This window comes from Botryllus schlosseri, chromosome 11, assembly GCF_051294905.1.
Source record: "Botryllus schlosseri isolate E-star chromosome 11, Bs_hap1, whole genome shotgun sequence".
In the NCBI taxonomy this organism is placed as follows: domain Eukaryota; kingdom Metazoa; phylum Chordata; class Ascidiacea; order Stolidobranchia; family Styelidae; genus Botryllus; species Botryllus schlosseri.
The window spans coordinates 4,926,027-4,942,523 of record NC_137246.1 but is presented as its reverse complement, the minus strand read 5'-3'; the positions used below and the strand labels follow the sequence as shown (position 1 = coordinate 4,942,523).

The 16,497-nt window shown below is 39.1% G+C and overlaps 2 protein-coding genes across 2 annotated transcripts in view; both read left to right on the top strand.

Moving 5' to 3' along the window:
• Nucleotides 1-3,393, top strand: part of LOC145450967 (uncharacterized) — a 43,810-nt gene extending 40,417 nt beyond the window's left edge. Inside the window, exon 6 of the mRNA XM_080329463.1 lies at nt 2,963-3,393. Within this exon, the coding sequence (XP_080185589.1) occupies nt 2,963-3,016 (54 nt within the window). The 3' untranslated portion in view covers nt 3,017-3,393. The remainder of the gene's footprint in view (nt 1-2,962) is intronic.
• A 542-nt stretch (nt 3,394-3,935) lies between these two features.
• Nucleotides 3,936-7,125, top strand: LOC145450953 (uncharacterized). Its single transcript, XM_080329441.1, has 9 exons — nt 3,936-4,593; nt 4,750-4,930; nt 4,993-5,149; nt 5,213-5,756; nt 5,819-6,005; nt 6,070-6,318; nt 6,455-6,626; nt 6,717-6,865; nt 6,926-7,125. The coding sequence occupies exons 1-9, from the start codon at nt 4,198-4,200 to the stop codon at nt 7,123-7,125; spliced, it is 2,235 nt and encodes a 744-aa protein (XP_080185567.1). The 5' UTR covers nt 3,936-4,197.
• The last annotated feature ends 9,372 nt before the right edge of the window (nt 7,126-16,497 follow it).

Genomic DNA, 16,497 nt, shown 5'->3' with positions numbered 1-16,497 from the left:
GTTCTCTCATCGCTCCGTCTCTGATTTGCTTATTGATGACTCATTTTGGTTTCTCGATATGCTCGAGTTGAAATTGATTCTGTTATAATCGGTACTCGTCTGAACTATGGTTTAAAAGAATCCCACTGAGTAGTAGACACTTTACGAGTGTAACACTCACCACCACTGACTTGAATAGATCGCGACCAGGCAGGGGGAATTAAACCACCAAAAGCGTGTTTTCAACTTAGTGTGGATGAACAATAAATTAGCTTTCGCACAGATAAATGGAATGCCGTTGTGTCTTATTTGTCAAAGAACAGATATCGTAACCAAATGAGGAAGTTTAAAACCTGTTTGATGCTGGTGTGATCAGACTAGATGACCTTCACGGTCTTATCGATCATTCCTATCTAATACCGAATACTGTGCAAGCATATTTTCTGTACCACCATCACTGCCGTGTGTTATGTATTTTGGTTGGATGAAAATAAAGACTCTCTCTCTCTCTCTCTCTGCCCAACGATCCATATTTCAAGGCATTGTTAAAATTGCCGACAACACAAGCAGGCATAGTTCAAAATTGCTTGGAATACCGCTATAGCCAAGATGTCAGCTTGAGGAGAGGGGATTTTAAAAAACTTTAGCAGACTGTGCGACGTCACTGTTTCCGAAATTTAGCAGCAAGGATAACATCACCTGACAAATTGTGAAGCTACAGTTGTCTCATTCAACCGTGTTCAAATGAGTAACAGTATTGTCAGTCTATATTTTATCGCAGTTTCTGAAACAAGTTGCATGTCGCGTAGCCTACTTTAGCCTAGCATCGGACGAATCCACCGACTCCGCGGACATGTTTAAATCATGGCCCTTGTTTAAAACATGCTTTTTTTTGCTATGACGTCATGCATCACGTCACGGTGGATCCACATTGACCATTGAAAATATATGGTAAATATGGCTCCTTCGACAGAAATGGTTCCCGACCACTGTCACAAACAGATCAAAAATATAGAATAATCCGGGAATGCGTCGTTATTCAGCATTTTTATGGTTGGCGGTCACGATCATCAGAACACCCATTCCGTTCCAATGATCTATATCAAGGGTCGGCAACCTACGGCCCGCGGCACTGGCCGTGTCACTGGCAAAACGGGTACTTGCTTTGTTACGTCGAGATGCTTGCACGAGTGTATGAACTGAGAAATGAAATAGCAACTTTCCTCGAAAACACAAATATCGCCGACTTGTAATCGAAAATGGGTTTCTCATCTTGCTTTCCTGGTACATTTACCGTCACATCTGAACAAATTGAATTTGCAACTTCACGGGAAAAATAACTAAATACGTGAGATGTTGAGACGCATTCAAAACAAATCTGTGACACTGAAAATGTCCACAGTACAAAGAAAATTATGCTCACTTTCCTATACTGGAGGAGAGAAAACCTAGTACCAACACTACATTTGTAACTGAGATACGAAATTTAACTACTGAATATTCTCCCGCTTTTCCGACATTCCTTCTCTACAAAATGAATTCTGACTATTCAGTAGCCCGTTTAATGTGGACGCCAATACCAGATATTACTAGAAGCAGCTAGAATCAATATGGCGATGTCCCGTATAGGCCTATATCTGTCATGTTCGCGCATTAAGTCGAGCAGCTATGCATACACGAGTGTATGAACTGAGAAATGAAATAGCAACTTTCCTCGAAAATACAAACATCGCCGACTCATAATCTTGTCATCGAAAATGGGTATTTAATCTTGCTTTCGTAGAACATTTAACGTCACATCTAAACAAATTGAATTTGCAACTTCAGGGGGAAACAACTAAATAATCTCACTTTCCTATACTGGAGGAGAGTAAACCTAGTACCAGCACTATACATTTGTAACTGTGATATACCAAATTTAATTAATGAATTTCCATCCGCTTTTCCGACATTCGTTCTGTACAAAATAAATTCTGACTACCCAGTACTCCGGTTAGTGTGGGTGCCAATACCATTGCCAGAAAATTTCAAATGGGCCCATTTGAAATGCCATGCAGTTGAATTGAATGACAAATTTCATACAAAGAGCATATCGCTGATTGACTTTGACAAAGAGTACGTTCTTGAAATGGGTCTTCATACCAGCTTGACCAACAATGCAAAAGAAATAGCATCGACTTTTGGTAGCACGTGCGCATGTGAACAATAGTTTTCAACAACTAAATTCACGAAGAGCAAGCTAAGATCACGTATCCCAACGCACATTCAGAATATGGCCTGATTCTAGCTTCATCTGACTTGTTACCAGAAGTTGAAAACCTTTCACAAAGGAAGCTGCGCCCTGTGTCACATTTATGCTGCGTTGTTGAAGTGTAAACACTTGTGTTTTGCTCTTTTTGTGATTTGTATGATTGAGATTGCAGCATTGTAGGGTAATATACCGACGTGACCGTTAAATATAGTATTAAGAAAAATTCCGGTCCGGCCCGCCAAAATGTTGTGCACCGGAAATTTGGCCCGCGACTAGCAAAAGGTTGCCGACCCCTGATCTATATCAACGTACTATAACTGTTGAACAGACGCTGATTTCACGACCTCCAGCCGCCTGATATCTACACGTCGACTATATTGGATGCAAATCGGCCGTAGGCAAATATTACATGTTTTCCGAAAGTATTTACTCAATTATGGCATAATTATAGAACATTCGAAAACAATACACAATATTTTAAGGCATTTTATAAAACACAGTATAAAATATGTTTTTTACAGAAGTGTTTTAAAACACCATTGTTTTAAATGCAACTCCAATTTAACGTGAAATTACCTGTTTGATTAGACATAGACATGCGTTTTTTACATTTACTTATCAGTAATTTATTGCTATTTTTAGTATGTCAAATGTTACTGATTTATTGCTTATCGTGATAGGCCTACGTGAATTTCTTCCGCACAATTATTAATTGGATTCTACTCTGCATAGGTGAAAGTTCTCTGCCTTCCGAATGGCGATACCTTCGCGAAAGGGGAACCGTGAGGAACAAACAGGAAAAACTATGCAAATCGTCCAAAATCAACGAATCCTCAAATTTAACCAAACCAAGAAAACCCTGGAAATGATACCATTTTATAAAATCAGCAGCGTTTCGCAAACGAACATAATCGACGAAGACATTGTTTAGTGCAGCAAAAATCAATATGCTACACTATATATAGTAATTGCATGAACAGACATATTTCTTGTCCATTACTTTTCTTGTATTGACGTAATCGCTTCCCACAGCTACTTATTGGCATATGGAAAAATCCTATAAGTCACGATTTCGATCATGACTCCGACCAATGAAACATCTTTTTCGCAGTCTAGAGCAGGTGTGGGCAATTATATTTTCCGTCGGGCCAAATGTGAAGTAGAAGATTATATTTTATATTAATATTAGGCTGCTTCACTTGCCCTGTGTTGCCAGGTAAAATAGCCTTTCTGTTTTGCTTGCTTCGCTAACAGGTCCGCATCCACCGAGTGTATGTATTGTATTCACTGCATGATTCAACACGCAGACGTTCTTGGAGCTCATAATGAACTAAAAAGACTAATTCACGACTGAATTCAGTAAATAAATATTGAGTGGACCGAATTCTATTGAAATATATAGGCCTTCAGCCGCACCTTTTACTGCTTGACATAACATCGTATATGTGTGAGCATGACTGCCAATGCGTCGGAATTGATATTTTAGTCATCATCATCCCAAAGTTCACGGTTTGTCGGTTAGTCTTGCAAGTTTACAATAAATAATCTGGGTAATCGATATTTTTTGAAAATATAACTAATTTCGAGAATTACTAGGCGGACCACTCAAAACCTTTTCGAGGACCATATTTGGCCCGCGGGACACGGGTTGGCCACCCCTGTCCTAAGTGGTAAAATCTTCTTTATATCTCTATCTAATAATGTTTAAAGGTCAACTGCATCTCAAAAATGACTTTGCCTTATTTCGTACATTATGTGGTTAGGAATATGAATAAAATAATGAAAATTGAAAATACCTTATAGTTTTCAAGTAATTTAAATTATAAATCGTAAAGCCAAAAAACGGATATGAAATCATTCAGCTATGAAATGACGTCATGTGAATGACTCGGCAAAAGTCCTGGTAAAAAAGGTAGTTATTCCTGTTGGGATTGATTTGATACTGGATACTGATACTGGACTTGATTATGAATATGGAAGGTACCAAGAAGATGAGGCACGGAGGTACATCTTGTGTAGCGTATGGTTGCTCGAATACGCGATATTCGGTACCCAAAGTGTCTTTTCATCGCTGTCCAAACCCTAACACCGATCGGACAAGGTATTACGCCTGGGCGAACGCCGTGAAGACCAAACGTGCGGACTTCCATACACCGAAAGGCAAACTGTTTTTTTTATGCTCTGATCACTTTTTACCATCGTGTTTCAATGAAGTATCCGAGATACACAAGCAATTAGGCTACCGAGCAAAGGTATCTCTCAAGCGTACTGCTGTTCCCACGTTATTTTCAGGCACTAGTCAAATTGTGAAAAGAAAATGTCAAAGGAATGCTCTTCTGAAGCTACAAAGTGTCCGAAATCAGGTAAGGGAAACGTATTGTGTCAGTTAGTGCTACAAGAGTGTAAGCAAAGATCTTGCGGTTGATTCAGCTGTAAATATCAAGTCAGTTGTGCAACTTTCTGACAATTTGAGTGCAACAAGAACTTACCCTAGCAATACTAATACTGTAATGCTTTAGGTCACATCTTCAAAAACAAATGATGTAGAAAGAGCAGAAGCTGGATCACAGAATGAGGAAGCTGGATCACAGCATGAGGAACAGATATTTATGACAGAGGGACACCGGTTTCCAAGCGCCAAATCGTACACTGATAAAGCTGTTCAAGTCCGGAAGCCTGCATGTCATGTTAGAAGCAAAAGTAAGAGTATAGTACCGATGATACATCAGTGTAAATGTAATATATGCAATGCACTTCTCAAGATGTTGGCACCTCAGTTGAGATGAAAAGCTTTGGATGTCAGGTCGGAGACAGTTATTTACCTATTGCTGGAGAGGATTATGAAGACTGTGAAAGTGATATCCAATCCCAGTCAAGTGATGATAGCTTCCACCCAACAGAGTTAGATGGCGAATCAGAGTGAGTACTCAAACAGTGTAATCCTATTTGTACCAAGTCTTCACTAAGATAATTGATTTGCAGGCATTCAGATTCAGAGGAATGTCTGGAGGATAGCAAGACCCAGTTTGTGATTGTGGACAGAAATAAGCTGATGAACATTTTTCAACATTGTCCAATGTGTCAATCAGAGTCGGACGTGCAAGAGTCTGGTTTAGGTAGCACACTGAGAATCAAGCAAGACTGCAAAAACTGCTCATACTCCAGATATTGGCAAAGTCAGAAAGAAATTGGTGACGGCAAGATTGCAGAGGGCAATATGGCAGTGTGTGCTGGAGTGTTTTTTAGTGGCAGTTCTCCAACGAAATCATTGCAAATGATGAAGATTGCTGGTGTGAAAATGATATCGTTAAGAACCTACTTCAAGTATCAAAATTTATTTTTGGTGCCATCGGTCAACAAAGTATTTGAAGCCAAAAGTCGACAGGAATTCGAGAATGTTAAATCAAGCAGGGTAACATTATCGGGAGATGGAAGGGCGGACAGTCCTGGACATTGTGCAAAGTATGGTATTTACACCATGATGGATCTCGAAAGCAGGAAAATTTTGTGTGGAAAGCTAGTTCAGGTGAAAAATGTGTTTTGTAAACTTGCATTTCTTCTTTAATTCATGATTGTATTAATTTACAGTCAAATGAAGTAGCGGGTAGTACCAAAATGGAGAAAGAAGGATTTATTCGGTGCATGACTGCTGTACAAGAAGAACAGCTGGACGTCATGGAAATAGTAACTGACCGGCACCCACAGATTCGAAAGCATATCAGAGAAACGCATCCAGAAATAAAACATACATTTGACACTTGGCATCTTGCAAAAGGTGAGACTGGCTATCTATTCTAAACTGTCATTGTTTTCCATTCACGCGTCATACAATCCACCAGGTCTCCGCAAGAAGCTGTTAGCACTGTCAAATCGAGCTGACTGCAGAATAATTCGGCACTGGATCAAAGCTATTACGAGTCAAATTTATTTTTGCGCACGCCGTGGTGATGGAGACCCAGATTTGTCATTGGAAATCTGGCGAGCAGTTGCTAATCATATTGTAAATGTTCATCAGCATCCCAGCAACCAGCAGTTCAGTTCGTGCGAACATGCAGAACTGCTGGAACCAAGGTTATGGTTTCATCAAGGTAAGGTGATTTACGTTGTAGGCTAGATGCCGTTACATCCTCTAAAATGAAATAGCCTGCTCGACTGCTTAAATTTAAGTTACAATGAATAGCATCTTTGATTCTGTTGTTTACCATTATGACAATCCATTTTCAGATTCATTGGCATATGAAAGAATTTGCGACGTTCTCTACTCCACGCGAATGGAAAATGACATACGTCATCTATCTCCGAATGGAAACACTGCTGGAAGCGAATCATTCAACGCCCTCCTCAATCATTTCTGCCCAAAGTTATATCACTACCACCATAACAGTCAAAAAGCCAGGTAGGTACCTTGCAGTGTCTTGGCTATTCAATACAACCTATATCAGATTTTGGCATAATTATTAACCTCATATATATGTATTTTTTGTAGGATGCAGTTGGCAATTCTGCATTTCAATGAAAATTGCTCGAAAACTCAGAAAATGTCAAAAGAAGGAGCACCACGGTACTGTGTCAAATACCCGAAGTACAAAAATGGGGAATGTACGGTCCACAAGATACTTGAAAATTCAACATTTGGTAACTGCCGTTGATCTGACTGCATCATAAGATTTCGTCATATTTTTATGCCTGTTCTAGATTACTGCAATGAGCTTGTCAAAGAAGTGCAAGCACTTGTCAGGACTGGGCCAGAAACTGTTGAGTTAAGCGATTTTGCCGAGACCGTTCCACCTCCTCTGACTAACAGCATAAACAAAATTAGCAGAGAGGAAGCTATTGCCCGACATAAAACCCGATATGCTTCTTTGCCTGACACAGTAATCATTTTGGTCGATTAGTTATAAGTAGTATAGTCGATCGCTGGCACATTGGCGTTGTTTCTTATGGGCGGGGTGGTGAGGTGCCTGAAAACCGGGGGTGGTGATGGCACCCTTTTAGACCCCCCTTGCGGTGGTGAGGTGCCATTGTTTCTTATGGGTGCGGTGATGATGGTACCCTTTCCGGTATAGGCTGCGGCGGTGAGGTGCCTGAAAACTCGTGGTGGTGATGGCACCCTTTTAGACCCCCTCTCGGCGGTGAGGTGCCATGTGTTCTTATGGATGCGGTGATGATGGTACCCTTTCCGGTATAGGCTGCGGCGGTGAGGTGCCTGAAAACCCGGGGTGGTGACTCGCCTTTTTTGCTATAGGCGGTGGCGGTGATTCGCCTGTCGTGTATTCTTACGGGATCTGTGGTGATTCGCCATGTGTTCTTATGGGTGCGCTCGCATGTCGTACTTTCGGGTATAGGCATCTCTCGCACATCGCATGGAAAACTCGTGGTGGCACATCGCCCTTTCGGGTAAAGGCATCTCTCGCACGTCGTACTTTCGCATGTCGTGCTTTCGCGTATAGGCTGTGTTGGTGATTCGCCATGTGTTCTTATGGGTGCGGCGGTGATTCGTACTTTCGGGTATATACATCTCTCGACCGGTGTTGAATATGTATCAAGTAAATAGTCATGTGAATGAATCTTTGTTAATGTGTATATCGTGCCGCACAAACGGAAACGCGGCTTGTTGTGAGGATTAAGCAGTGCGACCTATATTTCGAATGACCTGTGTGTGGAATTGTTTCACGGCCAGCCGCGTGCTACTATCGATTATTACACTAATCCAGTCAGCACTATTACATTCAGGAGTATTCAGTATTCAGCAGCGACACGAAAAGCGATCAACAAATAACCGCGTTCACAAACTAACACTTCAAAAATGTGTGAAATAGTTTACAAAACCCCGCGATCGCTGACAAGATAATGTCTCGGGCATAACCATTTTAGTGACTTGGTGTTACAGACATACCGATCGCTCACAAGGTAATATTTCGGTAATTAGTTTGTCACAGAGCCGTCGCAGACGGTGATTCGAAAACCAACAATTTGACACTTTCTGGTGCTTGCTATATGTTTTGACACTTCGGAACGTGGTTGACTTTAGTTGTATGATAAGAATCATGTGAATATACAAGTAATGTGTCAATTTGTCAACTTGAAATGAAACTTACTGCACAAACCAAGTTGATTCGTATCTGAATGTGTTAATTCGGTACAATTCTAATTATTTTGAGAAATCTTTTGATTCGACCGTAACCGAATATTACTGACACCGACTTTCAGCCGCATCGAATTATTCGCACATTCCGCGCCGCTGTTTTCGCACTTATAGAATCAATACAACTATAACTCTACAAGAATCAAGAATCACAAGTATGTGTATTATACAGTTATTGTCTTTATCAACACGAAATCAAACTCTTAACAAAAACACGCAACTAATCATTTGCCAGCTCTAACATTATCAAAAAATTCCAGTATTGTTGATTGAAAATCCTCGAGTCCTTATTATCAAAAACGTTATAGTACGGTGTCGGAATCCATTCGCGGGGTGTACTAAAGCTAAATCCAGATAATCCAAAATGAAATATTTGGACTTTGACATAGTGTGAATTGAAATAGGATTGACAAACATGACTACCAACTTCCCCACAGTCCCGTTTCGATATTATACACACATTGATTTGAAACAAGTAATGAAACATTACAACTCTATTCACGGTCTGGCTTTCCGTTTGTCAAAGAGATATTTTTACATCTTACCATACTCAAAAGAATTATTCACAAAATTACCAATTGTTAAAAATCTAGTTTTCAATTAGTTGATTATATCACTGCAACTCATGAATTTGAATTAATTCATCCTGGTTGTATTCGTATGCTCGGTCTTTTTTTATTCGATTGTAAAGGTTGTTACTATTCTGAAGACAAAGTATTTACTAATCGGTGCATATACGTTTTGACTTGGACATATTATATTTTGAGTATACGAGATTTGAATGTCTGAACAATAACTGAGAAATAATTTATCACAATTAAATCCGTATATTACAGCGTAAAAGATATTTGAATGTCAGCAACTCGGTAAGATCATAGTTACTACCACATTACCTAATTTACCCGACCAACTCGTCATGAGCATTCCCGAAATCAACACAAACATGACTACTGACTTGAGTTAACCACAAAACAGCATCAAGTTTTAAATCCACTTGTAGCTTACGGATTATTTGAATGCGGGTTATGTTTTGTTGTAATTGAGTGTACGGAAATAGTATTACGTCTTGACATCTTATCATCTTACGATATTCAAAGAGTCAACCACGAAAACATTGTCAAGTAAATCCGTTACCCGACCAACTCAAACAGTATCAGTACGAAAAACAACCGAACATACACGAGTCCATACAATCACTAAAACCTAAAATCCATAACAAGTTCGGTTGTATTCATATCCCTACACATCTTTTTTTTTTTATTCAACTTGAAAAGTCGTTACTATTCTGTAAAATAGAGGAATTACTACGCGGTATATTCTGCAAGACAAACTAATTACTACTCGGTATATTTTGTAAGACAAAAGTAATTACTACTCGGTGCGCGCAACTTGAGATTAACATATGTTTTGAGTATACGAGATTTCAAAGTCCGAGCAACGTAGTTGAGAATTCATTTCTTACAATCGAACGCAGGTGTTATATTGAATATTATCATGATGTAATCATAAGGATTGATACTTTAGTTTGACATACGAGATTTTGTAATAGTCTATCATGACTTGATTATTGAATCATGACGTAATTACACCGGTGTTGGTTATTGTGATATCAACAAACTTTTCAGGGATATTTTTAATTAACGCATCGATTTGTAAAACGAGGACTTGCATGTGCGAAATTTTTTTGATCGGGAAATTAATCCAGGATCGTTCGAATCGTGTGATCAATATTTAATCCTTTCACACTCACCATTGTACGTGCTAAATGTGAAAAAAAAAAATTGTGAAGTCTATAGATCTACACTTCAAGGTTTTGATCAGCACAGAAGCAATTGTAATATCGTTACCGATGCGTCCTATTCCACAGACTTGGTTAATACAAACTCATATCAATAATAAAATCACAGTATGTGCTACACTGAAATCTACAGAAAATGTCTTTGTATTGCTGCTCATAGTAGTGATATCGATTTTAACCTCCAGAATAATTGTCATCATCTAACCAAACTACTGAAATTCGTTGTCAGTTTGTCTGATGTTCACTGAATGCATACTAGAACTATTTGCGCAACACACACGATCAGAGAAATTGGAAATTTTCCCATCGTCATTCGTCAAAGTAAATGTCGTCACAATACTCAATCACTAAAAAAACGATATACTTGTATGTGATTGAATCACCGGTAATTAACTAGCTAAATCAAACCCCTAAGAAATTTCACTCACTCATTGGGTATGAAACAGCGTCGCTTAATCGGTCTATATCGTTTTTCTAAAGGTAAATCATATCCATCCAATAGAAAACAATTTTCACTCACTTGATTAATGAAACCGAGATCGACATTCGATATTTTGTTTGCGGGAAATACTTTGCAATAAACACACTGGAGTGTTTGAGCTTTAACATCGTCAAGCTGTCATTTGCATCGTTTAATTAACCAACATTTAGCGATTGGTGAACATACCAAACGATACACATCCATCTCCGAAATACTGCATTGATCGTAATTTGCATCATCGTGATAATCGAAGTACATTTCTTTCGAATTCGTAACAACCGGCGTTTCTACGACATGATAAATTTTTGACAAGTTATGCTTAGAAGATTGGTTGCATATCGCGAAAAATAATATACCCCTCATATTGATACTGTTACTCCATTGATTGATATTTTCAAACGAGTAAAATTTATTACTTGAGTTTCTCCGCCTAATGTAAATGCAAACTCAGCCGTCTTTTAACATCACAAAGGCATTGATAAAAAGTAGACAATCAAACGCTACAAGTTTAACTTTTGTAGGTTGTGTATGATTACCCCACGCAACTCATTTCTTACCAAAAGTAGATGAAATATATTCATGGTACACGAAAATACTCGACATTCCCATGCTACGAACCTGTACAATGATTGGTGACGCTTTCAAAACTGTTTCGATACCTCAAGGCCTTTATTGTCTGAATGGATGTTCATGTATCTTAATAATCAAATAGTTCAACACAGAACTAGTACGAACAGAAACACCAGAGTTGTTTACACAAAAGTTTGTATGTGTACTGTATGCGAATACCATGTGCAAGTCCAGCACAATTGTGGTATCCACCCGAGTTTAGTTAACACAATTTACGACACCGAGGTCGCGTCATCTTTCGTAAAACAACAAACCAACCAAGCCTTCAGGATATGTCCATGTCATAGCAATAAATCAGCTACTCCAACAACAGAGTACATATGTTTTTAGTTACGGTGCTTACATCTTACACACAAATCAATCTACTTTGCTAACGAAAAGTGCTGAGTCATCACATGATTGCCCTCACAACAAAACAGCTAGAAGATATTATCATACAAAAATATTCCTAACCCTTTGCCCACCAGTGACAAATCATACAACAAACATTTTTTGTGAGTCGAATTGTTGTTCAGTGTCAAGTCTACCTGTTGAAACGTACATTAAAACAACACAGTCACAATTCAATTAAAACCACGAATCTATTTTCATTTCGTCACATACAGAAAAATAAATTTCCTTTCCCCAACACATACTTGTAACCAATCGCTTTCATTAAACACACAACTTCATAAAAGTATTTACTTTCTACAACATAGACATTCCGATGTAGTCAAGAAATATTTTTATTAATCAAAATCATCGATTTCTGTTCACGGCGTTAGTGTGTGCATGTCATAGCGGCGGGCCCCGTATTAAAACGGACACGACACGACTGAATGTAAGGGGGTAGTCTATCGCATCGATTTACATGTGGTCTTCGCTACGGTTTCAAAAAACGAATCATCCATTTTGCATTGATCGAGACCGAGCGAACCAGTTACATGTATTCGCGGTAATGATTTTGTTTGTCATATGCGAATGGTAGGGTTGCTACTCTGACAAATCAACATACAACAATCTTCTGACGATCATAATAGCAATTTCATTTTCCGCCCCTTCATAATTGTATACGCACGAAAAGTATATTGTACAACTCGGCAACTACGTTTAACAAGACCAATCACACTACCAGCGTTGAACACAAGATACCTACCCAAGTCAAAAATATCATACTGGTTTGGACAACTGACGTTTACCTGTGTAAAATTATCATTTTCACTTGGAGGTCCACCGTTACCTAACTAAAATACCTTTGTCCTTTGGGGATTTATCGTTAACCCAGTGTAACAAACCCCTTTTCACTTGGAAATATATTTTTACCCTGGATAACAAACCCCTTTTCACTTGGAAATCTATTTTTTTCCCTGGGTAACAAACCCCTTTTCACTTGGAAATCTATTTTTTCCCAGAGTAAGAAACCTTTTTCACTTGGAAATCTATTTTTTCCCTGGGTAACAAACCTTTTTCACTTGGAAATATATTTTTTCCCCGGGTAACAAACCTTTTTCACTTGGAAATATATTTTTCCCTGGGTTACAAACCTTTTTCACTTGGTGGTCCGTCGTTTACTTGAGTAAAAATATCATTTTCCTTTGGGGGATCTGGCGTTTACCCAGTGTAACAATACATTTTCTCTTGGTCATCTAGCTTTTCCTAGAGTAACAAAACCATTTTCATTTTGAAATCTGACAAACACACCTGACAATTTGATATTTTTGTATATTGTTACAACGGATAGCGACAAAATATACACCAACAACAACTCCAATACATTTCTGTAATCACATATTCACTTGTGCTGATGCAACCCATCAAAATCATCGGTTACCCACATGCAATGTGCTGTTGTACATCGACGTTTATGTTTTTGGAAAATTGGACAATAGGCTTCGATAGTTCTGTGATGTCCGGGCTCGTGCTTTGGATTTTCCAGAGTCAAAATGTCTGAATAAAACACCTCCTTGACGATGGTTGGTATGTGGATAACGGTGTTCGGAAAACGATTGGATTTATGTCACCCATCGCGATAACAAATTCCAGGTCGAGTTTACCTCCCGCATGTTTACTATATTGTGTCTTTATTGGTCAATGTATGTCTCGACATTCAGTTTGAAATCGGAAACCCTGATAAAGTATGTAACTGGATCCGGATATCAACTCTGAATCGATAAACCAATGAACAATACTCAAAGTAAACATGTTACACCCTGTGTTTCCACGAAAAAATACCATCCAGACATACGTCGCGCTTGTTTGCCCACATCAGTATACGCGTAAATGGAGGTGTGTGACATTGCATGCAATGTGTTGGTATACAAACATCGATCCACAGACATTATCATAGCCGGTAGTTTTGATGTAGATCGAATGTCATCAAGCACACCCGATAACAATGTCATACCAATAAGCCCCATTGCAATGACTCTGATTCCGCGCTATTACATCGATATTTCGGCACCGTTCACTGATTTACTCGATGGTGTTATCGTGTTGCAACATTACAAGATAGTAATGGTCCCATCTCCGGACAGACCACCCAGACCAATTGGATACATCGGTCAATATCCGTCGTGTTGTCGACACCGAAGTTTTCTGCTGAGACTGCAGCGTTTGACCAAGGTGAACTATCGAAGTACGGTGCTCGAAATGATTGCGATCAGTCTTTCAGTCACGATCAATGGATGTCGCTACTCCCACATAACGACTCCAGATAAATATCGTGCAAATCTCGGACTGATACTGTGATCTAATAAGGTATGTTTCTGTGGAATGAAGACTGTGATCGTGCACCACAATAGAACACTACCTTTCGTGATTTCACACGCAATCATAAAACACACTTTCGTAAGGGTCCAGTTCGTCCGGTGACATTTCGAAACGGTCATCACCACAAGAGATCGAGGTCGCTCTCGTCATATCGAAGAACATTTTGAAACGGCATCACCACAAGGCTATTGACGCTGCTCTCAGTTTGCCATATCGGTAGCATTTTGAAACGACATCGTCACAAGTCTATTGACGTCGATTCTGTTGGTCATGTCAATCCGTTTCACAATCCACCGTTTTTCAACTCCCCGCACCATAGTGTTACGACACAGACAAGATGCATCGGTGGAAATAATAAAACACGGAAGGCACACTTTGGTGTTATTTGACATGAATTTTACACCAGACGAACCTCACATTCGAGCGATGAATTGGAATGACCTTTGTATTATTGACGTTGAAGGAAAAGAAATGTATCGATTTATCGGTTTCGTACATATCCAACAAAAATCAGGGTATATGATTGTGCATGGTTCGCATATTCGACTATGAACGCCCAATTGGTATATGTTGTACAGTTCACTTTCACCGTCGTGCGAATAACCCATGTTAGGGTTCCATGTTTGTGTGTCTGTATGTCATGCTTCAGATTGACTCAGAGTCATTGCAATGGGGCTTATTGGTATGACATTGTTATCGGGTGTGCTTGATGACATTCGATCTACATCAAAACTACCGGCTATGATAATGTCTGTGGATCGATGTTTGTATACCAACACATTGCATGCAATGTCACACACCTCCATTTACGCGTATACTGATGTGGGCAAACAAGCGCGACGTATGTCTGGATGGTATTTTTTCGTGGAAACACAGGGTGTAACATGTTTACTTTGAGTATTGTTCATTGGTTTATCGATTCAGAGTTGATATCCGGATCCAGTTACATACTTTATCAGGGTTTCCGATTTCAAACTGAATGTCGAGACATACATTGACCAATAAAGACACAATATAGTAAACATGCGGGAGGAAAACTCGACCTGGAATTTGTTATCGCGATGGGTGACATAAATCCAATCGTTTTCCGAACACCGTTATCCACATACCAACCATCGTCAAGGAGGTGTTTTATTCAGACATTTTGACTCTGGAAAATCCAAAGCACGAGCCCGGACATCACAGAACTATCGAAGCCTATTGTCCAATTTTCCAAAAACATAAACGTCGATGTACAACAGCACATTGCATGTGGGTAACCGATGATTTTCATGGGTTGCATCAGCACAAGTGAATATGTGATTACAGAAATGTATTGGAGTTGTTGTTGGTGTATATTTTGTCGCTATCCGTTGTAACAATATACAAAAATATCAAATTGTCAGGTGTGTTTGTCAGATTTCAAAATGAAAATGGTTTTGTTACTCTAGGAAAAGCTAGATGACCAAGAGAAAATGTATTGTTACACTGGGTAAACGCCAGATCCCCCAAAGGAAAATGATATTTTTACTCAAGTAAACGACGGACCACCAAGTGAAAAAGGTTTGTAACCCAGGGAAAAATATATTTCCAAGTGAAAAAGGTTTGTTACCCGGGGAAAAAATATATTTCCAAGTGAAAAAGGTTTGTTACCCAGGGAAAAAATAGATTTCCAAGTGAAAAAGGTTTCTTACTCTGGGAAAAAATAGATTTCCAAGTGAAAAGGGGTTTGTTACCCAGGGAAAAAAATAGATTTCCAAGTGAAAAGGGGTTTGTTATCCAGGGTAAAAATATATTTCCAAGTGAAAAGGGGTTTGTTACACTGGGTTAACGATAAATCCCCAAAGGACAATGGTATTTTAGTTAGGTAACGGTGGACCTCCAAGTGAAAATGATAATTTTACACAGGTAAACGTCAGTTGTCCAAACCAGTATGATATTTTTGACTTGGGTAGGTATCTTGTGTTCAACGCTGGTAGTGTGATTGGTCTTGTTAAACGTAGTTGCCGAGTTGTACAATATACTTTTCGTGCGTATACAATTATGAAGGGGCGGAAAATGAAATTGCTATTATGATCGTCAGAAGATTGTTGTATGTTGATTTGTCAGAGTAGCAACCCTACCATTCGCATATGACAAACAAAATCATTACCGCGAATACATGTAACTGGTTCGCTCGGTCTCGATCAATGCATAATGGATGATTCGTTTTTTGAAACCGTAGCGAAGACCACATGTAAATCGATGCGATAGACTACCCCCTTACATTCAGTCGTGTCGTTAACGTTTTAATACGGGGCCCGCCGCTATGACATGCACACACTAACGCCGTGAACAGAAATCGATGATTTTGATTAATAAAAATATTTCTTGACTACATCGGAATGTCTATGTTGTAGAAAGTAAATACTTTTATGAAGTTGTGTGTTTAATGAAAGCGATTGGTTACAAGTATGTGTTGGGGAAAGGAAATTTATTTTTCTGTA